This window comes from Pungitius pungitius, chromosome 14 (assembly GCF_949316345.1).
Source record: "Pungitius pungitius chromosome 14, fPunPun2.1, whole genome shotgun sequence".
NCBI lineage: Eukaryota > Metazoa > Chordata > Actinopteri > Perciformes > Gasterosteidae > Pungitius > Pungitius pungitius.
This window is the reverse complement of record NC_084913.1, coordinates 17,414,186-17,439,991: the sequence shown is the minus strand read 5'-3', so window position 1 is coordinate 17,439,991 and position 25,806 is coordinate 17,414,186. Positions and strand designations below refer to the sequence as shown.

At 42.7% G+C, this 25,806-nt stretch overlaps 2 protein-coding genes across 3 annotated transcripts in view; one reads left to right on the top strand and one right to left on the bottom strand.

Moving 5' to 3' along the window:
* gabrb1 (gamma-aminobutyric acid type A receptor subunit beta1) overlaps positions 1 to 9,956 on the bottom strand; it is a 44,008-nt gene extending 34,052 nt beyond the window's left edge. The window contains exons 1-3 of the mRNA XM_037485811.2: positions 9,491 to 9,956; positions 9,326 to 9,417; positions 9,182 to 9,249 (exon numbers count right to left, since the gene is read on the bottom strand). Coding sequence (XP_037341708.1) covers positions 9,182 to 9,249; positions 9,326 to 9,417; positions 9,491 to 9,570 — 240 coding nt within the window. The 5' untranslated portion in view covers positions 9,571 to 9,956. The remainder of the gene's footprint in view (positions 1 to 9,181; positions 9,250 to 9,325; positions 9,418 to 9,490) is intronic.
* Positions 9,957 to 18,169: 8,213 nt separating this feature from the next.
* Positions 18,170 to 20,917, top strand: LOC119227702 (CD209 antigen-like protein A). Of its 2 annotated transcripts, XM_037486713.2 has the most exons (6): positions 18,171 to 18,594; positions 18,904 to 18,993; positions 19,447 to 19,515; positions 20,068 to 20,213; positions 20,326 to 20,429; positions 20,521 to 20,917. In XM_037486713.2, exons 1-6 carry the CDS (start codon positions 18,483 to 18,485, stop codon positions 20,675 to 20,677), a joined length of 678 nt encoding a protein of 225 aa, XP_037342610.1. In that variant the 5' UTR covers positions 18,171 to 18,482; the 3' UTR covers positions 20,678 to 20,917. The 2 variants fall into 2 exon arrangements, with proteins under 2 accessions (XP_037342612.1, XP_037342610.1); XM_037486715.2 differs by lacking the exon at positions 18,904 to 18,993 and having other exon boundaries at positions 18,170 to 18,594.
* The last annotated feature ends 4,889 nt before the right edge of the window (positions 20,918 to 25,806 follow it).

Here is a 25,806-nt window from a genome sequence, read left to right as displayed (position 1 = left end):
GATAAATTATACTTTTGTGTTGTTAGCCTTTGTTTGTGGGTTAGTAAATAAGAAGAAAAGGAACTGACAGGAACCCGACTGGAGTGCTCACAGGAGCACTCAGATTCCACAGTGGCGTTGGGTCTTTTGGACCAACAAAGTTACTGGTTGCCAAACCCAAACCACAATGGGGATTGGCAAACGAACATGTTAATGGGTGACAAAGCAGCCACTACACAGCGTTTACTGGGCTCGGCAGCCTGCAAACATAATCAATAATTCCTTTCAACAACAAGTGACTTGAAGCACAGAACCTTATGAAGGTTATGAAAAGCATGTATCTGCACAGACAAAGCCTCTTGCCCTGAGTAGCACAGGGCTCGATGTGGTCCTTGGAGTTTAGTTTAAAGTTCCTGTCTGCTGCTCCAAGCTTTGCAAGAATCAATTTTTCTATTTCGTACATATAACATTCTTCAGAAGTGGAGGAGAGTTTGTCTTTTGCAAACAGTAATTGTCACCTTGCGTGCAGAGAAATGTTGTTGGTCCAGCGAATCATAACTGTTCTGTTTCTAAAAAGGTGACAGCTTTCGTTTTATGCTTTTCTAGTGTTTTGACAACTTGAATTGCTTTTCCACTACATGTCATCATTCACCCATTCCCACACTGATGACAGGAGCGTCCATACACAGTGACTCCTGGCCATCAGCATCCACTAGCTAACTAGCATTCACACCGTGGTCCGCGACCAGCGGGGCTTGGTTTGTCTTCTTGCTGAAAACTTTTTCCACATGAAGTAAGAGCTGAAGATATATTCACAGATGCTCCATTTACCGTCGGCGAGGTTGGAGTTGAACCAGCGCGGATTGTTTTTTTTAGCGTAATAAATTGGATGTGTGGCGTGAGTGCGTGTGAAAACATGTAAAAGCGTGTGTGTCACACGGGGAAAGCGTGAGAGGTGGCAGCCAAAATCAAGATCGCAAATAAATTACTGAATAGTCCAACAGAAATATATAGATGCAAAATAACTGCAATAATAATTGTACCAAATAATACACACTTGATGCAATTTTCATTGTTGTTTTTCAATAAAGGGGGGAAATTGCCCTTTAATTATGTGTCCATCTTACAACCCTATGGTTTCTTCCCTTTTTTTCCCCATTGAAGGGTTTTTTCATATTTTGGAGAGTTTTTCCTGTGCCGATGTGAGGGTTTCGGGACAGAGGATGTTGCATGTGTACAGACTGTAAAGCCCTCTGAGGCAAATTAGTAATTTGCGATTTTGGGCTATACAAAATAAAATGAATTGAATTGAATCTTTAATGTACCCAATCCACATAGCTTCAGGTTTTTCCAACCTCAAACACATATGTAAAATGATGTAATTCATACTTATGGAAATAACTATGTCTGTACACATGCAACATCCTCTGCCCCTAACCCTTGATTGATTCCCTAATCAATGTCGATGTGGCCCAGGCAAGACACTAAACCAAATTGTATGAATGGTAATTGATAGCCACCAGGCAGCTCCGGCTATCAGTGTGTGGACGGGTCAATGATGACATGCAGTGTTAGAAAAAAGACGATACAAGCAAAATCCATATACAGAGCTTTTAGATTTAGATTTTAGGTGGACAAATCAGGGGAACAGAGGTGGACATTGTTGAGGACTAAAAAAGCTGGGCGTCCACATCGAAAATGAGAAGCTGACGAAGAAGAAGACGTGTCAGGTTCTCTAAGGAGGGCCTGGAGAAGCATGCTGCACATGTTTGATCAGTAGATGTACCGCACTGGGGCAAAAGGGTGAAGGCAGCTGATGTGAATAGAATGAATCATCTTATCATGAAAGTTGTTTCTGTCATGAGACTGGAACGGATTGCATACAAAAAGTCATTGCAAAGACGTGAATAGACGCAAGTAAACACTTGCAGAAGGAACTTGGGAAATATGATTTCAGACCTTTTGCTAACTTTTAGCAAATTAGGCCTCTGTGTTGTTCTCTGGTGGGAATGAAATCACAGTAAACTATATTTTAGGTTGCTACAGTTGTAATGAACCCACCATTGTGCAGTGAATGACCTTGATGAAAAACACGGAAAAGCAACAGAAAATGATGAACCCAGACAAGATGGCATTTACTTTCTGGGGATATGTAAGCAGAAATAGTGGTTATCCATAGTTTATGGCAGAAATAAATGGCTGAGTTGATAACAGCTCCAATGGAGATAAGCTACTTCACCTCTCCAGCATGTCAAGCGTGAATGAGGTGTTTGAGGTGAAAAACCACAAACGGTCCCGCTAGTAAGGCAATGCCAAAATTCACTTTGCATTATGTGTACAGAATTTAAAACACCATGATAGTATACCATCCATAATGCATGAACTGAGCCCCAGCAAGGTCCGGCCTGTCAAATCACAACTGGGCTGCACGGCCATGACAATGGCAGATAGGGAGGAGAGGGTCGTTAGCCCCCACCCTGAAGACTGGGATACCACAGGACCAAAGCCAAAGCAAACAGACTAAACAGCTACATTCCAATGCTCGGGACGTTGCATTCGTGTGTCGAAAACTTACTTTCAACTGTAAAGGACCATTGTAAACACTACATTAAATGTATATGTACAGTCACCAATTCTTCCGCTCTTATAAGTGTGTAAAGCTCTGCCGACTTCATGAGGACCAGGGACCTTACAACACTTGGCTTTCATCGTCCGTTGAGTCGCCATGCTTTGGATATGGCCAACCATGGTCCTGAACCCACATGCACGACGAGGTTCACCAAAAAATCAAAGTTTATTAACAAAAAGGGGCAAGAGCCGATGAAATGAAAATCACTCGTGGGAGAGGAAAAAAACTAAATCAAAGAACAAAAACATAATACAGACACTAGCTGAGGCGAGGAGCCCAACGGTGGTTCTGTGGCTAGGGACAAGACGAAGTGGCACAGGACAAAGGGAGACTCAGACAATATATACACACACAGGGTGGGGGCACAGGTGGAAACAATCAGGGGCAGGGCAGACAACCAGACCTACACAGGAGGAAGGGGCAAGTTGCCTGACACAAGAGGAAGGTTCATTTTCAAAATAAAACAGGAACTCACAACACAGACACGAGACAACCTGGCTAACATATTTTCCTGGACATGACAAACCAACGTCTCATGGTCCACTGTGAAATGGCTTGTCCCAGCTACTAAAGAGACCCCCATAACCTTTTCACTCCCGTACATCCTACAATCAGTGTATATTTTCTCATTTGGATCATGAACCAGCCATTATCGACGGGGCCTCCCCTTCAGTGAACGGTCTTATCTTTTTCTACCCGCATGTGATGAGTGGGCGGGCGCTAATGTCACGCCCTGGATAACTGTGTACGTGTACGTCATGAACATCATGCAACTGGATTCTGGACTTTGTGGCAGAAAGACGGCAGGTGGTGCGAATAGGAGGACAGGTATCTATTAAGCTCACAGTCAGTACAGGATCACCACAAGGCCGCCGTCTTAGCCCCAATCTCTTCACCCTGTGCACCCATGACTGTGTCTCCACACAGAATAACACTATCTTTATCAAATATGCAGATATGCCTACAGAGGACTGGTAGAGAGCATGATGAAGGCAGCATCATCACTCATAGAAAATATTTCTTGAACAGCTTCAAGAAAGTGTAATTGTAAAAATACATTTACTCACTTCACTTCACTGCACAGCCTTTTAACAATTGCCCTCACCTTTGTTGACAACTCAACTGTAATCACTAGTGTACATGTACCCCCTTATGTATAGTGTTTTCATATTCATATTCAGGGCCATCTACATGTAAATGTACCTTTGGTCTTGAATGCCATCCACTTGATTCAAAATCAATTCAATTGTTCTCATTATTTAAGTGCAATGACAGTAATTCCAATAATATACAACACTTCTTTGCAGCTTCCACTTTGGTACCAAGGCCAATTACTCAACAAAATAAAAAATCTTCCAAACATCTCTCAACTCAACTGCGATTGAATTGGTTCTCACTCACTTCATTTAAACCCTAAACCAGTGGACCAGTGGGGCATTTTCTACCTGGGCGACCAATCAGGGCACACGTTACTGCTGCGCTCTACGTTAATGCAGATGTTCTCATGAGGCTACCTCTGCAGTACTGCCACTTCGAAGAAAACGCCCAACATATCAAACTAGAAATCTGATTGGTTGAAGACTTTCAACAATATGGTCCCCCATATAGTACATAGCAAAGTCTACATGGGGACACGGGGGCTGAATCGGATGAACAGAGGAAGACATGAGCTGTGCAATGAGAAAAAAAAGAAGCTAATAGGAAAAATAGTGTATTTAAAAAAAATGAAATAGAAAAGCTCTTATTCTGTTTAGGCTAGCAGAGAAGGCTTAGCCAACACTGACAAGTCAGACAAGAAAAGATCAGTGTTTATTATCAACAAATGATGCATGATGACAAAGACTTCCGTCTTTGACATCTGCCTTCAGCAGCAGCAAGATAGACCCCCCGTGGCTGTGTTGCCTAATGAGGCGGATAGAATGATGGGTTGATGAATCCGATGGAGACAACAAAGCAAGAGCAGTGTTTCCCTGTGGTTTACAACTACAGCTACATTCGTACCGCCAACTCAAAGCACTATTTGATTAATGCTATTAATGACAAATAGCTACCTCCATTACATTTGCTCACATGGTATGATCTCAACTCACGTCAGAATAGTTTGAAGCTCAAAATAGAATGTCTTGTAAATTGGCAACTTACTCCATTTAACAAATGACCTTTGTGTATACATTAGGAAATAGTCACATGTCACTTGATATATTTGGCTCAACAAGTTCCTTCAGCTGTCACGTCAACTGCAGGATTCCTGGTCCAGTCATCCCTTTCAGCCCATTCCAAATCTGATGAAGGTGATCGTACAGCATTCAAATCGGCAGGATGCAGATGGAAGCCATTTTAGCAAAGTTTTAGAATCAAACCATTATTTTCACATTTTAAATAGCTGTGTACAAGCAAGAGTTCCAGGCAGGGAATTGAGTGGAATGTCTTGGATGGGAGAGTGGGATACATATATAATATGCTGTTTGGAACGTGTACCACGGGCATCGTACCCTGGTAATGGTTCCATCTCTAAGGTAAACAAGGTAGATCCAATAAGAAATATCCCTGACGTGTAGCTTATACTCTATACTCCATATGTAGCTGGTATTAAGATGGACTAAATGAATGTATTACTATGTGATCCTATTAGTTGGATGACAGTGTAATGTAGATAGATGTTGATGGGACTCAATGCAAGCATCTTTATTAATGGTCGATAAGCTGCTTATGCTTGTGTGCTGATGCTATTGATTGATTTTACCAGCAGCAACCTTTCTACAGCCTCGGGCGGTGTTTTCTATCACACATGGAAGATATTCTCCTCGAGTTCAGCTCCAGACCAAGTCCAAAGTCTGTATGTGAGCAATGTGGAGCAAAAGAAAGAGACTAACATCCAGTGCATTGTACAACATCTATTGTGGAGAATGCAGATGGAAGTCACCAAGGTGAGTGATTTTTCTCTCTTTGGCATCAAGCAAACTAAAGAAAAAATAGGGTTACTGAATTCTAAAAACCGTTGACTTCTGCCATCTAACTAGTTTAGGGAGAACGGGTTGGCTGTCACTTTCTACTCTAGCCTGAGTTACTCATCATCATAACATCTTTCAATAGTCATTCCTCATTAAATTGAAATTATCAAAATGTAACTTCATAGGTCTTGAGCAAGGAATAAGAAACATGGACAGGAAATACATCTTCAGGCATAAATAACAAAGAACAGAACAAATATGCTTCATTCAAATAAATATGCTGAGTTATAGTAATGACAAATGTAGTCTGCACCCTTCTCCTAAGCAGAGATAGTGTGCCTACTGGTTGCACTTTAAAGCGACAGTTTGATGGGCGTCCCGTGTGAAAACCAATCACGCCACAACATCAAGCCAACCACGTTCAATCCTAAACAACTACACATTTCAATACCAGGCCAAGAATGGGGCCCAACAGACCTAGGTAGTACCTAACAGAAGTGGACTGGACTGATCAGAAGAACCCAGAGCCATGGACCTTGCAGAGGTTGAGAGCTGTTATGCACCAGAACAAATTCCTATTAGGAGAAAATATACTTGACAATAAAACTTTCTTGGATTCTGTTCCCATACTACTACGTCCCATACTAAAGAGATACTTGTGTCCATACTTGTGATTGTCTGGAATGCTGAGACAGCCAGTGTTTGACATCCACAAGACAAATAAGCTTCCTAAGACAAGAACGCATGCAGTGTCCTTTTCGCAAAGAGTGGTGTTTACACATGGGTGGAAACGTTGCCACAGATCATCAGTGTACATGCTGAGAGAAGGAGCTGGACCTGGGCGGCGTACAGCAAAGCCTTGTGTCCCATCACCTAAACATGAAGTCACCAGCTGCCCTTGCATCTGACGGCACAGCGTGTCTGATGACTAAGGCCAGTATGAGGGAAAATCCCCATGAAATCTGTTAAATGACTGCCAAGTTCAGTTGAGCTTCACAAGCATCCTTTATATATTTTTATAATCCGTATCTGTCAAATTCACATCAATTAATGGAATGGTTGTTTGATCTGTCACAATGGGACATGAGAAATGTCCTCAGGGACATCTTTGTCCTTAACTGGGATAAGTTGGTCCATTCTTGGATGCAATGCTTTGGTCCAGAACAGATAAACTACTGGACAGGAGCCAGCAAACTGGTATGTGGTCCCCAGAGGATGAATCCTGATCATTCTAAGGACCCTTGAGCTATTTCCCCCGTTGAATAACGTGAGATGAATAGCAGCTTTTGAATGACATTATTCCAGTCAGGCTTCGCTTTCCCCTCAAGCCACAATACACTCGCAAATGAATACCCTTTGTTTACATGAAACAGACTGAGATCACTCAAGCTCCCAGATGATAAACCATTTCCTTTTTAAACTCTCAACAAGCTTTCCTCTATTTCTCCCTAATGCAGAACATTCCTCCCTCATATCCTAATGGTATGAGTGCATTGGGTTGCCATGAATTCTATTTGTAGACAAATATCAACTTCAAAGGGTGGTCTTGCAAAGTTGGAAGAGCCATGAGTTGCACAGAGTTACACTTGGATGTCTCTAATGTCTTTTTTCCACTGCGCCAGAAACTCGGCGCAGAGGAGCCAGCCTGGGCTGGACCACAAAGGGCTGTGCGTCGTGTGCTCCAGCTCTGCTTGGTGCATGTAGCTGTGAGTCTTTGTAACTGGGCTTATGCTTCCCTGACGTCACTGGCACAGATATTTGACTGATAAAGGCAAGTGTGATAATGTTATTTTTATTAAAGGGATTGTATAAAAGCGTTGAGTCGTCCATGAATATGAGTTTACAGTTTACAATAGGTAAGTTTAGGATGTTTTCATGGAAGAAGACATTATCCTTCTCATACTTCTTTGTCCTCCCTTTGGCATTTTGCACAAGTATAAATAAGGATGTTTTGACCAACTTGGTGACCAACTAGGGGGAAATGAAATGAATTAGCATTACCACCTTGGGGTAGTCGCGTGTTTAAAAAGCAACCAGGCGGCAGTGCCCGGCCGGGCCTTTAGGCTGAAGAAAACCAGAGGACAGTCCTGTGTATTGAACTGCCCCAGCTCAACAAATCACTAAAAGACATTTCAAATGTGTCTAGGGAATTTATGAAAACATTTCCAAATGAATTACACACAAAGCAGAGCAGCAATAACTTACTCATGATCTATTAATATCAATACCTATGTGTTAAAATCTACTGGTAATTGAGTTATTTTGGGTTCTCCAGCAGGTGATCTGTACATTAGTCTCATCTGCAAAGTGGAATAGGTATGGTGCACATTTGATTGGATATTATCTTTCAACGAGATGAGAAATAATTGCTAAAGGTGAAAAGCTATCGTTGTGAGCTACAAAAAACATGTAGTTTCATTTAGCTGCTTAACTGCCTTATATAAAAGGTTTTACCATTCTCTGTAGATTCTCATTTCTGTTGAGCTAGACATCCAAACGACATATTACTCACATCCACATTTCTTTTAAAAAGAAAATCACTATTTACGTATTATTAACATATATTGTGTTATTCCATGCTGACCAAATGAATCAAATGTGGGGATGCTCGTCAGGTGTGTAGCAATGGACCCAACCAGTAGATAATAGATAACAGGTCTCAGGCTTTGGAGCCAAAATGACACGCTGCAATGTTGTGCTCTGACAGAAACCTGAAGGACTCCAGCACACGAAGCTCATCCTGGCCTGACTTTTGAGTCGCAAGGCAACGGAGGTTAAAGCGTCTTTAGCTTGTGTACTGGGAGCGCTGCCCGGTGGCTGAATGGATCGGAGATGGCTGCTGTGCAGCAGAGGGCGGGGGCACCACGCAACACCACCCGTGTTGGTAAAAGTAGCAGATTGACTGAGGGACGGACGTCATATTATTGGCCTGTTCTTTCCAATTAAGCCTCATCCTATTTTTGCTTAATGTTGTTACACAATCACAATGTGACTACGGACCGAACCCTTTCCAACTATTATAACAATCCTTGCTTCTTATTAGCCATGCATTAAATAATGAGTGGACTTTGTAATGGGCTGTAATAATATAGTTGAGTATATTAGCAATAGGCTACATTTCATGACATTGCTTTTCTGGGCCTGCTATTGATCCACAGTCAGCTGTTATACAATGACTGCACTGAGGCCAAGTAACAGTAGATTCAATGCTATATATAGATATACATGGATATATATAGATCTATCTAGATAGATAGATAGAAAGATAGATCTATCTCCCCCCCTCCCTCTAGGAAGAGAGATCTGCGTGATCTAATTCTCCATGTCGGTCTCTCTCTGGTTATTCTCAGCCTCCGTCGGTTGTGACACCGCGGGGAAGTACTTCATGCATACGAATTGGCTTGGACACATTGCGGAAAAGTGTGAGTGTGAGTGTGTGTGTGTGTGTGGTGGGGGGGGCACTTTAGGAGCGATGCTGCTCCAAGCGCAGAGCGAATCGGACACGGATGTCCCCGCGTCCGTCTGTTTGGGGCAGAGCGCACTGAGAGCCATGTGTCACGTGGCAGCAGTCTCATACTGCAGGGACAGTGTGTGTGTGCGCGGGGGGGGGGGGACGACTTACCATGTTGACTTCAGATACCATGTCGATGCTGGCGATGTCAATGCTCATGCCGACGTCCACGGGAGCGCCTGCGGGGGACACGAGAGCGTGAGCGCTGCGCACATGTTAGCGACATGCACCCAGAGGACACCGGGAACTAGTTACCTCCGAAGTCGGGCCGCAGACGGATGTCATAGCCCTTCAGCAGCTTGTCCACCGTGGCTTTCACAAAGGACATGTTGCTAGGTTCGTTGGCTCTGACAACAGAAAAAGGAGACGTTACAGGGCCCGTGTCAAATAAGAACATATGACATGATCACGAGGTCTCACCTTTGCGCCCCGCACACCACAGACGCCAGCAGGGACAGGCACAAGAAGCCCCCGCATCCGCGCTCCAGAGTAGTCCCCATCACTAACTCTGGTCCTGGCAACGACTTTGACACAAGGTCTCGGGGAGGCGATTTAGGATGCAAAATTATTCCAAGCGCAACGCATGCGCGTCGTTTTAGCGTCACTGGCAAGGTGAGCCCAAACTAAGTGGGATGAAGATGCGGCTGCGTGTGAAAAATGAAGCCGCCTAAAGGTGCGGGGCGCTCACGGTGCGAGTGGATGGTGGCGCGCGGGGCGGCTCATCCATCCTGAGCGCAGAGAGACGTCGACACACGGAGCAGCCTGGCCGAGAAGACGCAGCGGATCTGCCGCAAAGCTTCCCTTCCGCCTCCCGCCGCCGCTCGATGTGAAGACATTCAGTAATGAGCCGTGAGCGGCTCCCCGGTCACCTTTAGTACGCCGGTAGGGGGAGAGAGGGAGAGGGGGAGAGAGGGGGAAGAGAGGGGGGGGGGGGGGGGGGGCGTCCTGCAACACAAGCACGTCCGAAGAGCTGCACACGTCGGGGCTCCACCGCTCATTTGGCGTCAAACCCCTGCACAGCAACTTTATTATTCATTTGATATCTCAGGCAATGCATTCAACATGCAAAGCACCACCAACTGTGGAGGAAGGAGATGTTGTACACCAAGATGGCTCCTGTTCGGACCGCAGGGCGTGATGGGAATGGATAATTATCCTGCCGTACATTGGCAGCAGAAGCACAGAATCTGTCCGGATCCTTTGAGGGATTTCTGCATGATCACAGTCATAATAGAATCAGCACTGCAAGAACATCCCGAGGAGACCCTGCACCCTGGGAATGTTAATCATTAAAGAATTGGATTGTCATGAAGCAGTACTGCAGTAGTCATAAAGCAAGACATGATCATCATCTGTGGGGACAGACGAACATTCAACAACTTATTTCAGAGGGGACGGCTTTGTCCTGGTTAAACCAGCCTGGTTTTTGTTGACTTTATTTAAGGAATTCCACTTTTAAACCTATCCTTGCTCCTGTTTGTACACCACAGCCAGTCCAATGATACCTCTTGAGAATATTTCATTTTGTCTCATAAAATAATATCATGGTGGGATTTTGTTGTCTGCTGCATCTACATATGATGACTTTCTGTTGTAGAATTACGACCATATAATAAAATGTATTTATCTTTAAAAAAAATTCCGTTATACAGAGAAAAGCCCCTTCACACTACACACACTTTTGAACAAATATTTAATTTCACAAGGTTACCACAGCATGAGGATTGTGAGAATAGTTTTTGGCCAGACACTAACATCTAATGTTTCAAAGGGGAGATGAAGTGGAATAGGCCATGTGGCGGTTTGGCAGCAGGGTTCACAGGCTGATGCTAATGGGTGAGAGGTGTCGGGGTGGGGGGGGGGCTTCTCTGTGCAGCACCTCATCTCACCACGTTACCAACAATGTTCTAGTCCGGTAGCATTGGTCATCAGCGTGGAGGCCTTCTCTCCTGCATGCACACCGTGCAAGTTTGTCAGGTCTCCAGCCATGATGTTTTCTTTTGAAACATCTTGGTTTGTGTGCCTTCTAAAGGTTATAGTTATAGGCCTTGCTCCTTGAGTTATCTCTGAAGAGAGTGACCACTGACCGTTTTAAGTAAATATTCATTTATTCATCTTGATTAGATGTTGGAATATTTGCCTACGTCTAATGATTGTCTCACCCTTTGTCTAATATCAGCCGGTGGATTTGTAGGAGCCATTAGCGCTGTGTGGAGTTTGATAGGTGCCTGATAAGTAATGTGGAGGATTTTACATAAACATTGTTTCCTTTGTGTGTGAAAATGTTCTATTACACGGTGGCTGTGTTCTTCTGCTGGCTGCAGTTAAGAATATTTACATTATGTAACAATGTAAAAAAAAACATAGAAAGACAAATGGTCCTCATTACAAGAGGCAGGTTGCTCATTTAATCCTGTTCACTAGATGTCAGCGTTTAGGTAGGTGAGAAACATCCTTATCTCATATCTGGTTCCTGTTTTATTTTGTCAGAAACCTCTCCTGTCCTCTCACTACACCTGCTCTCAATCCCCCGCCAACCCCACTCATACACGCTCCTCATCTCTGTTTGCATCCCGATTGTCTTCGTCCTACCCAGCATGCTTCTCTTGTGGTAGCTGCAATGGTTTGGGACTTTGCCTTCCCTGTAGGAGATGATTGACTGGTGACTTCTTGGTGCCTAAGACCTTTCCTTCTGCCTCAGCTTGTATCCCTTGTCTATCTCTGCTCTGCCCCAGTGGAGTTCCACAAAGACCTGTACAGGGTTGGACTCCAGATGTCTACTGTCTACTCCATCCCACACCATATTAGCAAATCACACCTATCAAGTACATGATAACGGTGATGTAATAATGATAATGTAAATCTCCCACTGCTGTCTCACTGACTATTATCTGGCACTGAGATAAACAACTCAATACATGGTTCTTCATTTCCATTGCTTTGTTTTCATGTAGTCATACACCTTTCATAGTGCCACTTCTTTCATTTGTATTGCATATAATATCGAAGCCTTCTTATATCCCGAGTGCAATGTCAGGCATATGACTCAAGTGAAGAAACTGGCAACAACGACAGACAGTGCCACCTAGTGGACAAACAGACATAGCAGAAACTCAGACAGGAAGAGGGGTAATAATAAGTCCTCTTTGAGTTTACTGAGCAATTGAGCAAGTTTTCCTTGTTGACTGTCTCCTCACCGGACCGAGAGGCTCTGCTCTGACCTGTAAACACAGTGGAGATTAGGTCATCGTTTAGTCCACACACAGCTTCAGCTAAAGCCGTCTGTATGTTAGTTTGTATGTTAGTTTGTAATGGTCTTTAGACCTGTCTGAGGTCAACATCACTGCCGTTGCTCAATAAACCCGCTGCAGCACAGAGCCCCGCCTGAGCCAGCACCTCAGAATGAGGAACACTTGAAATTCTCTGTGGTAAAGCCCTCGTGCCCAAAATATGTTGACAGTTTACACAACTGTGTTCAACTAAGAAGTGCAATACAGTGGGCATAGACTTTTTCAAAAGGTTTAATCCGGATAAAATTGATCCAGATTTAGAAATCCTTTTTTTGTGATCCGAGATCACGTGATCCAGCTTACTTTTGAGCCAGTTTTTCAAAGCAATATCGGATTGGATCAATCTGATCCGGATAGGAACTTTTCAGTGCTCAAACAGGATAGGAAATCACAATGTAGAACTATAGATATGTAAAGAGCAACAAGTAGAATAGCCAGTGTGGGGTCAATATAAGTTTATTTTTATTTGAAATGAAAACACACACATTTAAAAAAACCTATCATGGCTGATGACTCCTTTTCTAACAGCAAATACATCGTCGCAAGCACGCTTCAACATGTGCAATTGAGCGTTTAAATGGACTTCTTAAGAGACGCTTTGCATGCCTTAACTACCTGAGAGCGGAACCACAGAAAGCATGCAACATAACCCTTGCCTGTATTGTCCTGCACAACATCGCTACTAAGCCAGAACAAACAAACAGGACGTGCAACGAGGGACCCAATAGTTAGACACTATTTCTGATTTGGATTTGTTTGGGATTTCAAAAATCAGTGATTGCCATTCTTTGCATTTTTTGGGTTATTCTGTAATCATTGCATGCACTAATAAATATTCTAAAAACAAAAATATTTTTGATTGTGATGAATATATATATATCAATTACTGACGGAATAAAATGTATTTTTGGTCAATTTTGAAAGCTGTTTGGGGGATTATTTTTGGAGGCCAAACTCTTTCTACTTTGCTGTAGGCCTATACTGAAAGGCTGAATATGTTAAAGCCTACCAAATCACTGTAGCCTGACAGATGAACAATTAAAATTAAAACTTTTTGAATAAATAGGATATCTTGTAAGATACTGCATGATCCACGCTGAATCCACCCTTCTGATGGGATCAGTTTAACCCAGATTTTTGGGATCAAAGTGATCGAAATCCTACAAAAAAGTTCTGATAAACCCAAAACAAAGGTTTGATCCAGATCAAAACCAAGATTGGATTACGTGATCTAATGCATTACATAACATTACATGTCATTTAGCTGACGCTTTTATCCAAAGCGACTTACATTGCATTATAACCCATGCATTACATTTTTGCCTGGGGAGCAATTAGGGGTCAGGTGTCTTGCTCAGGGACACTTCGGCATGGCACATGGAGCAGCCAGGATTCGTACCACCAACCATGCGGCCCCCAGCACACTGCTCTACTCCGTGTGCCACCATCGCCCCATGTAATGTAATGTGATTATGTAATCCGTTTCTTCTTTTGAAAAACCCATTTTCAAGATTTGATCCAATTTGTTATCCAAAATCCTAATGGATTACTTTTGAAAAACCGGGCCCAGGTCTTTAAAGGACCCTGCCCAGGTCGACCAAGAAGGCTGGGTCCTCTGGAGGCAGGGCTGGACTGGTAATCTGGCATACCGGGCCAAGTGTCAAGCAGACAAGCAGAGGTGTCAAGTACAAATACTTCGTTACCGTACTTAAGTAGAAATTTTGGGTATCTATACTTTACTGGAGTATTTATTTTTCAGACGATTTTTACTTTCTACTTCTTACCTTTTCACGGAAATATCTGTACTTTCTACTTCTTACATTTTAAAAAACGCCTCGTTACTCCTATTTCATTTTGGCTTGTTTTCCGGCTTGTCGGCGTTCAAAATCACACAAAAAAACGATCCGGATAAATCGTGCCGTCGATTGAGTGAATTTGAATGTGGTTGGATGAGAAGTGTAAACATTTACCATCCAGACTCCCTATTGGTTTATCAGCGATGTGCCTCAGGTGACGCAAATCAGACATGAACACGCCTCCTCCTCCTCATGCAAAGCCCAAATAACGTTAAATGAGTATCTTCTTGACCATATGACATGTTTTTTCTAACTTTCTTAAAACTCTGACACAACACAGCGACCTGCAAGTAGCGCGGCGTCTTCAATAAAGTGACGTGTGTCTCAATGCGAGGCTTTAGAAATCAACACAAAGGGATTCTGTGCAATGTTTTGATAACCGACCGCTGGCAGTGTTTCCCGGTGGTCTCCCCCCCGATGAAGTAAAAACCGTGGGGAGACACTGCAGTCTGATCAATGGGAACAACTGTTGTAGGCCTGGCCCTTACTAATACGTTTGTTAAAGCTTTCTTTAATTTTTATTTTTTCATTATTTACAAATCAACCTTTCTGAAGATTACAATAACGTTTTTTCGACCCCCAATAAAAACTGAACCCATGATGATGCATTTCAAAAGGTTAATCTTTAAATGCACGTGTATAGTGTTTGTGCTACAGGCCTGATCAAACTGCACAGCTTGTCAGAAAAATCTGGATGAAAAAATCACATGAGATTCATTAAAATACTTGCAGGTAAGAGCAGAGTTGAAGAGGTAACATACTCTATGGCAGAGGTGGGAACAAGTCATTGTTAGGCAAGTCACAAGCAAGTCTCAAGTCATTGCCCTCGAGTCCCGAGTCAAGTCGAGTCAAAGACGAAGCAAGTCCCAAGTCGAGTCACAAGTCAAAGCCAACAAGTCTCAAGTCGAGTCACAAGTCGTACCATTTTAGTTTCGAGTCATTTCGAGTCCTTTTATTATAGTGGGGACGGGGAACCCTGGGTGATGGTGCGCTGCCTCACAGACCTAGACTACGAAGGGAAGGGTAATGGTGGATCGACTGTGACTGTGTTATAGTACTGTAACGCTCACCCCAATGCTGCAGCATAAATAAGGAGGCGATGACTGGCTTGCAACTCCGGTGCATTTATTTATATAAAACAACTCAACTTCGGTCACTGTTGGCCGTCACCACGCCGAACGAACACTTCCGCATACACGGCCCCCCAAAACTCGGGTTGTCTCGCGTAACTACAGCTGGTAACAGAGCATAACGTGAACACATGCAACATCTTCCCAACTGATTAACTAATAACTTTAACTCAGCTCATTACACTACTTTAAAACGGACGTTGACATAATGTTGGCGAGGATTTCCATCGGAGTCTGAATCCGGGTTCAAAAATCCAGATTTTTGTAACCATGAACGAGCTGTCTCGTTGATACGATCAAATGGACTGCAGTGATTGGATGTCGTGCAGCGCGCGCTCTCTGCATACAGGCGGCGCACATTTTTTGACAGATGCAGATAAACAGAGCGGCGCGGTGGTGTGAAAATGTTTTCCCCCAGTTTTCATGGGAAGTAGCAAGTCTTCTCGAGTCAAAAGGCTCGAGTCCAAGTCAAGTCACGAATCATCGGTGTTCAAGTCCAAGTCGAGTTGCAAGTCTTTGTACGTTTTGTCGAGTCGAGTCTCAAGTCATCAAATTCATGACTCGAGTCTGACTCGAGTCCAAGTCACATGACTCGAGTCCACACCTCTGCTCTGTGGCACATGTGTCAAACTCAAGGCCTGCGGGTCAGATGTGGCTCGCCACGTCATTTTATGTGGCCAGCAAGTGGGGCGTCCGGCTGCCTGTCCAATGCGGCCCGCCGGGTGACAGCCGGGCCGTCAGCGAACCAACTTGTACAGATTTGACTGTTTATTATGTCCCTCCAGCTCATAGCTTTACAAACAGACACACTGGAGGTTTTGCAAATACACTGTGCTCAGTGGAAACATATATAAACGCCATAACTGGCGTCTGATAAGGTTGTGGGTCCAATTGAGTGTTATTTAACAGTTAATTTACAATTACAATGGGCCTAATTACTCGTTTGATCCCCCGCCCCCCCTACTGCATTTCTGTCTAAGAGTCATGACATAATCTACTGCCTCCATTTGCTGCCTCGTCCTGGTTTCCTTTGTTTTTGTGTCTTCCAGGGCCAGCGCTAGCCATTTGGGTGCCCTAAGCACAAATGCTTAGTGGATATACTGCTTGAAGCTGATTGTTATGAAGAAATGTCAGCATTTCCAAGGCAGATGTCTGTGGTGAAAGCTGAGGAAGGTTCCTTGCAGTGTTTCTTCAAGTCCTCCTTGGACATTCCGTTCATTTTGCTGAAGTCAAGCAGCACTCCATATTTTTCCTTGACCTGATTCATGGTCTCAAACCTCTCCTGTAGTGACATGATAGCAGAGTCCACAACCCAATTGAAAAATGTGACATCAAGCTTTTTAAGGGCATCATTGACCACCATACCATTGCTAGCTAGCTAGCAACCTAAGGAATGATTGCTAGTCTTATTGCTAACGGTAACAGAAACAATAACGGTAACGTCAATGATAACAAAAACGTAAATGATAACATAAAAAACAAATGATAACAAAAACGGTAACAGAAACTTCGGGCGGCCCGCGGACGAGTACCGAATACGGCCCACGGCGATCCCTGTGGACATTATGAGCTCAAGTATATGCGGCCAGCCGGCGGGCCATTGACCGCCCGTTGACCCGACTCTTGATGCCTTTTCGAAGCCATTTCAAAGCTGTCTGCCACATTTGAGATTTGAGGCATAATCGAACAAACCACTGGGAGGGGGGGCCGCACAGGAGGTTCCCCTTTTTCTCGACTAATTTGGTCTAGGCCTATTACTTTTGTATTGCTTTTGCATATTAGCATGCTTTAGACATATTTTATCTGTTATTTATACTAGTAGCCTACTGTGATGATTTGTCACATCCCAGATTTTTTGATGCCCCCCCCAGGCACTTGGGGCCCTACGCGCAGTGCGTGATGTGCGTGCGGAGCGCCGGCGCTGGTACCTTCCCTCTTTCGGTTCCTGTCATGCTCAAGAGAGAGCTGAAATACGCCCCCATTCAATAAATGCAGAGGAGGTCAATGAGGGGAACAAACAGTTATGCTGGTAGAAAATATCTGACTCACACTCTAACTTTACTGAGTGAAACCTATGACTCATGTTAAAGCATAAACTCATCTTCCCCTTGTGCATATGTAATATAACTTCCAATGGCCATCTTGATCTGCGCCTACTCTAATGCAAGAGTATGAAAACATCATTGAAACAACTGCAAGACACTTTTTTTGTTACTCATTTTCAGGTTTTGTTTGTTTGACAAAGTAGTTCTTAGAAATGATATACATATCAATTAAATAAAGTGAAAAACGCTACCAATTACAAGCACAATTGCAAATAGATTTCATCAAATCACTCTGAGCTGACTCTAGAACACTCAGGGTGCATTTTACTAATAAAAGAGAAGTAAAAAGGTGCGTGCAGGAAAGGGGGTATTTCCTGGTTGTGGGTTGTTGGTACATCTGGCCACAGCTGAAAAGGTTTCCCCGAGAAAGCCACAGAAGATCAGGTCAGATGAAACCGTTACACAGTTTTTGCCACTAGATGTTTCTAAATCGATCAATAACTGAGACTGATGGAGGTAAAGATCCTGTTAACGACTTCACAAACGACTTTCAGCTTCATATTAGACAATAACATGATTGCTATTCAGACAGATATTTCCCTCTGTTGCGGCACACTTCTGCTTGGTATGAAGAAACCCATTTGGTTCCATGGCGGGAAGCAAAGTTTGGATGTGTCACCTCGAGCTCTACTTGTGATGACAGTTGGTGTTTCAACATTGTGCCTAATGATGTGATTCTGGATCTAAAAACCTCAGTGGCCCAGGGGGCACATTGACATAGAGGACATGAATTATTAGTAATGTCTGCTTAGTAAAAAACAAAAAGATGTTTGTAAAGTCTGGATCCAAAAAATAACTCAAGACAGTCTCATCAACTTTTTATGCGAAACTAAAAACATTCGAGGCCGCTTTGAACTGTTGCAGTTCATTTTGATTCTGATTTAAGCAACAGTCAAAAAAAAGACGTGGTTTACGTGGAGGGAAAAAAAGGAAGGACCAAACCTTTGAAAAAATGTGGAAGAAGAAGTAGATTACACATGAGTGTCTTGGTCTAAAAGACGCATCCAGCAGTCTCCAGTCAGCTTGTAAAAATGGCCAGGTTTATGCGTAGAGAGGAATCTGGGATTACCAGGGACTATGTGAATCTACCTGAGCCAACGAGTGATGCCCAACAGCCTGATGGAGGTACTGCTGCAGTGTCTGGTGAGACAGAACAACTAAAAATCAGAATATCAATAACATTTTGTCATTAAAGAACAGAGGAAGAATCTTTCATGCAAAAATGTATATAAATATCATTGGTCGGCTTCTGTATATGTTTATTAAGCCTTTTTATGCTGAAGGCCTTTTGATATATTATATATATATATATCATTTAAGTATCTAATGATTTATGGAGCTGTGTTGCTTTGGCCTGTCCTCACACATGATCCTGCCAAAATGCCTGAGCTCATAGTAGCAGGCTGACAGGTGGTGTGTGCATGTCTGTCCTGTCCTGATACCTAAACACAGGGAGAAAACTCTTCAAGCTGGTTGCTGTGAGCTTCGGACTCCTTTGTATCCTACAAGCTGCTCTCAACATCTCCCTGCGTCTTGCTTTCTGTGAGTCATTTGAAACTGTTGACTCCAACACTATCTACAGATCTGTAGTTCAATAAGTGCATTGACGAGACATGCTAGTCTCTGAGCAGGTTACAAGTGTTTCTGTCAAAGTGAATGTCCCTCTTTAGACCAATTGATAAATGGTAACATGGCAAAACCTCATCAGACCTCTGTGTGTGTTCTCCTTGTTTCTCTCCAAGTCCTTCATTTTCAATTACAAAAGTTTGGACTTTTCATTCATGTTTTTGACTTGAATAATCCCAGGCAGAGCTTTCAGGCTGTCAACATCCTTATATTAAAGTGTAGATTACGTCACACAGTGTCACAATCTCTTTCTGCTCTTGTGACAAAGGAGTCCTTAAGCAAGATGCTGCGCCACAAATTGTCCCCCGTGCATGTTAGATAAGGCATGTTCACATGACTTCTCCAAAATAATGTTTTGGCTCTTTTCAGCCTTAGAAGCGGGACACACACGTCTCACTGAGGAGAAAAACGGGCTGAGGAGAGAACTGCTTCCCTTTGGTCAGTATGAGAATGAAACGTATCATACCAACAATGAGAGCTTTCCTTTTGGGTCACGCTGGGTATTATAATGTTCTTAGATGACATCACAACTAATCTTTTCAGTGCCAACCTGATTGATATGATGATCCACTATAGTAAATAGGACTCTATATTACTATTGAGATCATGGTTTAAGATGGTTTCAAACTGGACAACTTCATGTTGAGTTTTAAATTTGCACTATATTTAGGTATATACCAGGGATCTATACACTAGGGGCATGCATTAGTCTTTAGCTTTTCTGACTTATTCCTGAAAAAGATGTGTGTAGAGAGAGAGAGAGAGAGAGAGAGATACGTTTCATCTCCACCACAGTGTCATCAAAAATTTGTTGTGTGGTGATTAACTATATCGTGCTTTGTAAATTCATATTGTATCATGCTGTGTAATACTTTGAGCTTCATCATACATAACCAATTCTAAATCCTTTAAATTCAGTGAAGCCAGAATGTATGTGTTCATTTCTATAAGGTTCATTTCTAAGGTTGTCTTTGTTGTTATTCATAACAGATCGCTACTTCCAAGAAGGCTGGGTATATTTACGTCCCAGTTTCTATTACATTTCTTCTTCCAAGAAGAAATCCTGGCAAGAGAGCAGGAACGACTGTCTGCAACGAGGTGCCGACCTGGTGGTCATCAACAGCAAAAATGAGCAGGTATTGATGTGTGAATGATTATTGACAATAATAAGAGAAACAGCAACACTTTGGTGGATTTAATTTGGCTCCATTCTTATTGCGATAACTGATTTTCTCTTGTTAAAAAAAGGATTTCACAAGAAAGTTTAAGTTGCAGTACACATGGATCGGACTGATAACTGGAGAAACCAATGACACTTGGGTATGGGTGGACGACACTCCACTGAAAAAAAGGTTCACACTTTCCTTTATTCCAAAGGCCAACTGCTCACATTCCATCAGATTCCTCTTGGATTGTATTAAACTTCTTTGTGTTTTGTTTCAGCTACTGGGGTGATGGGGAGCCAAACGATTTCCAAGGCACAATGTCAAGAAATGAAAAATGTGTAGAAATAAGGTTCCATGAAGTAGAGAACAGCTGGAATGATAGAAATTGTGAGGATCAAAACTACTGGATCTGTGAAAAGATGATAGCTTTATAACTCCCTTATGTTTAATCAACATTCCTATGATGTGACCATTGTCAACCAATCATGTCTTCTTGTTTCAACCTAATTCCGTATGTCTAAAAAAGACCCTCTTAGCCAGTTCACAATGTTGTTTAATGGTGGTGCTGTATTTTACTGAATCATAAGTTAAGCAATGCATGGAAGTCTATGTGGAGTCAATAACAATTGAGCTTGATGTATGTTGGACACAAACTATCCAATAATAAATGAATTAACCAATATACCCGTGTCTTATATGTTAATATGAGAGAGAGGGTTGCCTAGCCTAAAGCAGGTGGAGAAGAGCGATCCTAAAAACATTGAATGTAGCCTCATAAGGCATCATGTCACAAGGGCTGGGGCAGGCAGGCAGGACTCAAGCACAGAGTTTTATGCAAAGTGTTACATCCAAAAAAGTGGCAAAAGCAGACAGGGACCAGAGACATTCACCAACAACATGTAGACGATGCACATGTAACATGCAATGACACAACAAGAGACTGACAGGGCTTAAATACACAAGGGAGGTACAAGTGATTGGACACAATCACCGGGGAAGACAGGACAAGGCAGGAAGGGAAGTCACCCAGGGACACAAGAGACATGAAACTACAAAATAAAACAAGACATAAACCCAAACCATGACAGAACCCCCCCGCTCAAGGGCCAAATTCCAGATGGCCCTAAGGGGAGGGCCGAACCAGGGGCGGGACGGTGGGGACCCGACGACAATGGTCTGCCCGAGGAACTCCAGGGCAGCTGCCTTTGGATCTCTGTATCTTTCAGTTGACATACAGACAGATGGATATTTATATTCACCCAAACCAAAATGGAAAGTACCATCATGCAACTGCAACTTATAGGCCACATGGGAAAAGTAGGTCCCACCACCATCAGTTTCCTGATGATGTGAGAAACACCCTCCCCCAAGAGCACTGCCTCTTTTAGAAGTCTCTCTGTGCACAATTTACACATTTCAAAAGCATGCTGTGCAGACTGGTGGCAGCACAGGACCCACCTGCACATTATGGATGAAGATCTGCATATTTATGTGAATGTACAGGTACCATCACGACATCCCAGCCAGAGGGATGGGCAAGTGTCTGAAAATGGGTTGATCCACACTCTAGGGCCAAACAGAAGAGGATCTGCGTTCTCAGGTAATAAACATTACTACTTTGGATCTTTTACACACACTCACATAGAAAACAGAGAGTTAAAGAATCTTAAAGGACACATCTTTGAAAACGTTTTAATTATGTCAACAACAAAATATAGGTTCTGGGCTTTCACGTATTGTTGGTGCATTTCAATGAGTAACTTTTAACATACAAATCCCACAACGTCTGTGAACACTACTGTATCTAGGCACACCTTTTTAGTCTGGTGTGTTGTATTATTAGAAGTGACAATGAGGCTGACCTGACTTTATTTATCTCAACAAACGTCACATGGAGTTTTCAGGTGTTGAAGATGTGAGGAAGAGTTCCTCCAGAGCGGCTGCAGTGTTTCTTAGTCTTCTGAGTTTCTTCCTTCTGACTGGACTCATCATTTCAGTTCGCCTCTGTGAGTATTTTGTCAGAATGATGATGAAGCCCTGAGATGAGAGTACTGGTCTTTATTGGTTTGTTTATGTCAAACACAGGCACCAAAGTCAACTCGGAGAGGGACATGGAGATGGCCCTGTTAAGGACCAGTTACACCAACCTGACTAAAGAAAGAGACCAGTTACAGACCAGTAACACCAACCTGACTAAAGAAAGACACCAGTTACAGACCAGTAACACAAACCTGACTAAAAAAAGAGACAAGCTCCAAAAGATATCTGATTCTCTGTCTAAAAGGAAAATATTGAAAAGTGTGTACCTTCAAGGTAAATAGACAACTTAATACTGAGCACACACTGTGGATTTGCTTTCTGTTTCATAGATTACATTACATTACATTACATGTCATTTAGCTGACGCTTTTATCCAAAGCGACTTACAATAAGTGCATTTCCACATAGAGATACAAACTCAGAAGAACAAGTAACACGAAAGTACAATTTTCATCAAATAAGCAGTTTCAAAACATGTTATAGAAAAGTGCCATTATAAGTACAAGTGCTACGATTTGTTAGTGCTACGGTAGATGATTTCCTTCTTTGAATGCCACGACTTGCACGTGTATGTATATGATTGCGGGTCATCAGTTAAGAATCCACTCAACTGAGTTTTGAGTCAGCTGAAAGGTGAATGGCTCCAGGGTCAGACATTGAATAACAGTTATTGAGCTGTCAGGCGCCACTCAAACTAATATTGATATTGTTATGAGTTTGTTGATTCAAACAGGTGAGAAACTGTGAAAGTTAAAAATGCCACTTTTGTTGTTTTGTATATGAAGGTTTTAATATCCTATCAGAGTTAGTGGGGTAGTTGAATGGCTCAATTGAGACAAATAATTACATGAATAGTGTATATTTTTAATGATTTGAGGATAAGGGAAGTAAAAGATTGTTAACAATTTATAATTATTTGCTATCAACTATCAACAGCCAAAACACAATCCCCATCATTGCCAGTGTCCAAGGACCAGGAGTCAAGGAGGACACCCATATCCGGCTGATGGATGACCAGTAACAGGACCTGGGATCAGCATTTCACACCATTATACCAAACAAACTATGTGACGACAACTGCAGATTTGCCTCTGCCCAGAAAGTCCACAACTTGCCGTTGTGTCGTGTGTATCAGACACGTAGCTCAGTGGATGTTGCATGTACATTTAAGAAAGATGCAAATGCATGCGATATTTTTCATATTTCTAAACACTCTGAATCGAGACATCCAGGATTCTGATCTGGGAACTAACGAGTCTGTCAAGCTAACATACAGAATGGTAACAGGCAATACAAGCAATCGGTCTGTCAAAACTTTGTGAGAAGCGACGCTTTATGAGCAGTTAATCCTTATTTTACCTGATCAGTCGCTCCATTTCTTTTGATTATCAACTGGTGTTGCAGGTGACACCCAACAGGAATATGTATTTTAAACTGATGTCCTTTAAGCCAAACATACTTTGGTAACTTGCAGATATTTGTAAATTACTATTGTACGACAAAATGTCTCTCATGATTTTATAGAACTTATTGTAGATTGATAGTTGAGGATATCATTGTGGGCAGAAGGGGTCAATGATACATGCAGAGAAAGATATTTCTTATATATTCTGCCAGAAGCTAAAAGGTACAATTTACTAAGACATTTCCATAAATATGAAAAAAGACACTTTACAAACCCAGGCCTTACGTTACATTATCGGATTAACATTGTAAGAGAATGAATTATTTGCCATCAAACAATCTTCCTGAATGCACTTGCTGTTTGTAAATCGCCTGAAATAAAATCACTAACAGTCCTCTAAATCCTATAAAACATGGAGATACCAGGCTAAAACATCTTCTACATGATGCAAAGTTGTGTTGATAGAGTCAGGATTACTACTATAGAGGAGGCTTTTGTTAAGGCCTTACGGCCCAGAAGTGGACCATGGACGAAACCCAGTCTGTAGGTTCAGCAACTTTGGTTATGACACCTTTGTTCTGTATGCTGTTGAGCTTGTGCTTGCATGCCACCGGGATGTGGTGTGCTGGACAAACTACTGGTTGTGAAAAGCAAAGACAACATAAAAAGTAGAACCACGTAAGTATAGAGATTTAACAACAATTCGTCAACGGATTAAGTATTCATCAATGAGACAACCTGAGGTAAGAAGCTATTCCCTTGTCTGGTAGATTTAGTGTAGCGCCTACCAGGGGGTGAAGGTCTGCAGCGATCTTTCCTGCCCATTTCCGAGCTTTCTTCATCATGGTGTCAACGTTAGAGGCACACTGCAAGTCCTTGAAGATGGGGAATCTCATACACCTGAAGGTTTGCACAGTTGACCCAGTGTTGTTGAGAATGGTAAGGGGGCACTGTTGGGGGGCTCCTCCTGTCATCTCCACAGTTTTGAGCTTATAAATCTACGGGTGGCTCTGACCCCACCAGAAGACGAACGCTTAAACCTCCCATCAGTAGACAGACTCATCGTCGTCCTTGATCAGGCCGATGACCGTTGTGTCCTGTGAGAACTTCAGGAGTTTTACAGTTGGGTTCTCTGAGGTGCAGTCGTTGGTGTAGAGCCAAGGTGTCAAACTCAGTTGAGGTTTGGGCCAAATACTGCCCACTTTGATCTCAAGTGGGCCAGACCCGTCTACTTCAAGGTGCTGGAGGCTGGTTTTCAGGCTGTGGAGTGCAGAAGCTTTAGTCGGTCTTCCTGTTCCAATATTTTTAGCTAAAATCAAGGGATCATGGAACTAAGTGTGTAATATGAGGGCAGAACATTACATTTGAAAATAAAATAATGTGCTGGAGTCAGCCATTGGTTGTTATTCAACAATGATCAGCGTGCTCATCTTTACATGGACCTACATGTAGTCCTATCACAGAGCTTTCTTTATTCTTGAATGTGTCAGTAACTTGTTCTTCATCCACCTGTTTGCAATCTAAAACATAAAGTTAGATTTTTATTGAGCTAAACATTGTAAAAGGTCATCTTGCGTGAACTGGCCGAGCCTTGAGCGCACGTGTTTGCTTGTCCTTTCCGACATGTTCTGGTCAGACTGTCCTCCCTCGCTCCTCTGACCCTACTGTTTGTTACAAAACAGGAGGACACAATGAGCAGAGCTGATTAAGCCTCTTCCCGGCACCGTTTTCCGAACTACCTCCCTCCCGTTTTCCCTACACCTGAGAGCTTCTGGACCATTTATTGTGATGGTGGGTCCTGCAGACAGACCATTTGAGAGCCACCCCACTTTGTGCCCTTTGTGTCGCTGGAGTTTGGACTGTTTGATCACATGTCCCCCTCGCCCCATGTTAACAGGAGGTTCCTGCTGTACATTGGCAAAAAAGATGAAGATTACTGCCCAGTAAATTTAATATGAAGCATTTGAGGAAAAGGTTCTGATAAAAAATGTGCCAAAACCACAAAATAAGGTTACATTTGCACTTTGGCTACAAGGTTACAAGACCACTCTGGCCTTTCCCGCAGTTCTGGCATTCTTGTGGTTTCCTTGACTTCAAGGACACTGCTGGTGACGTTCT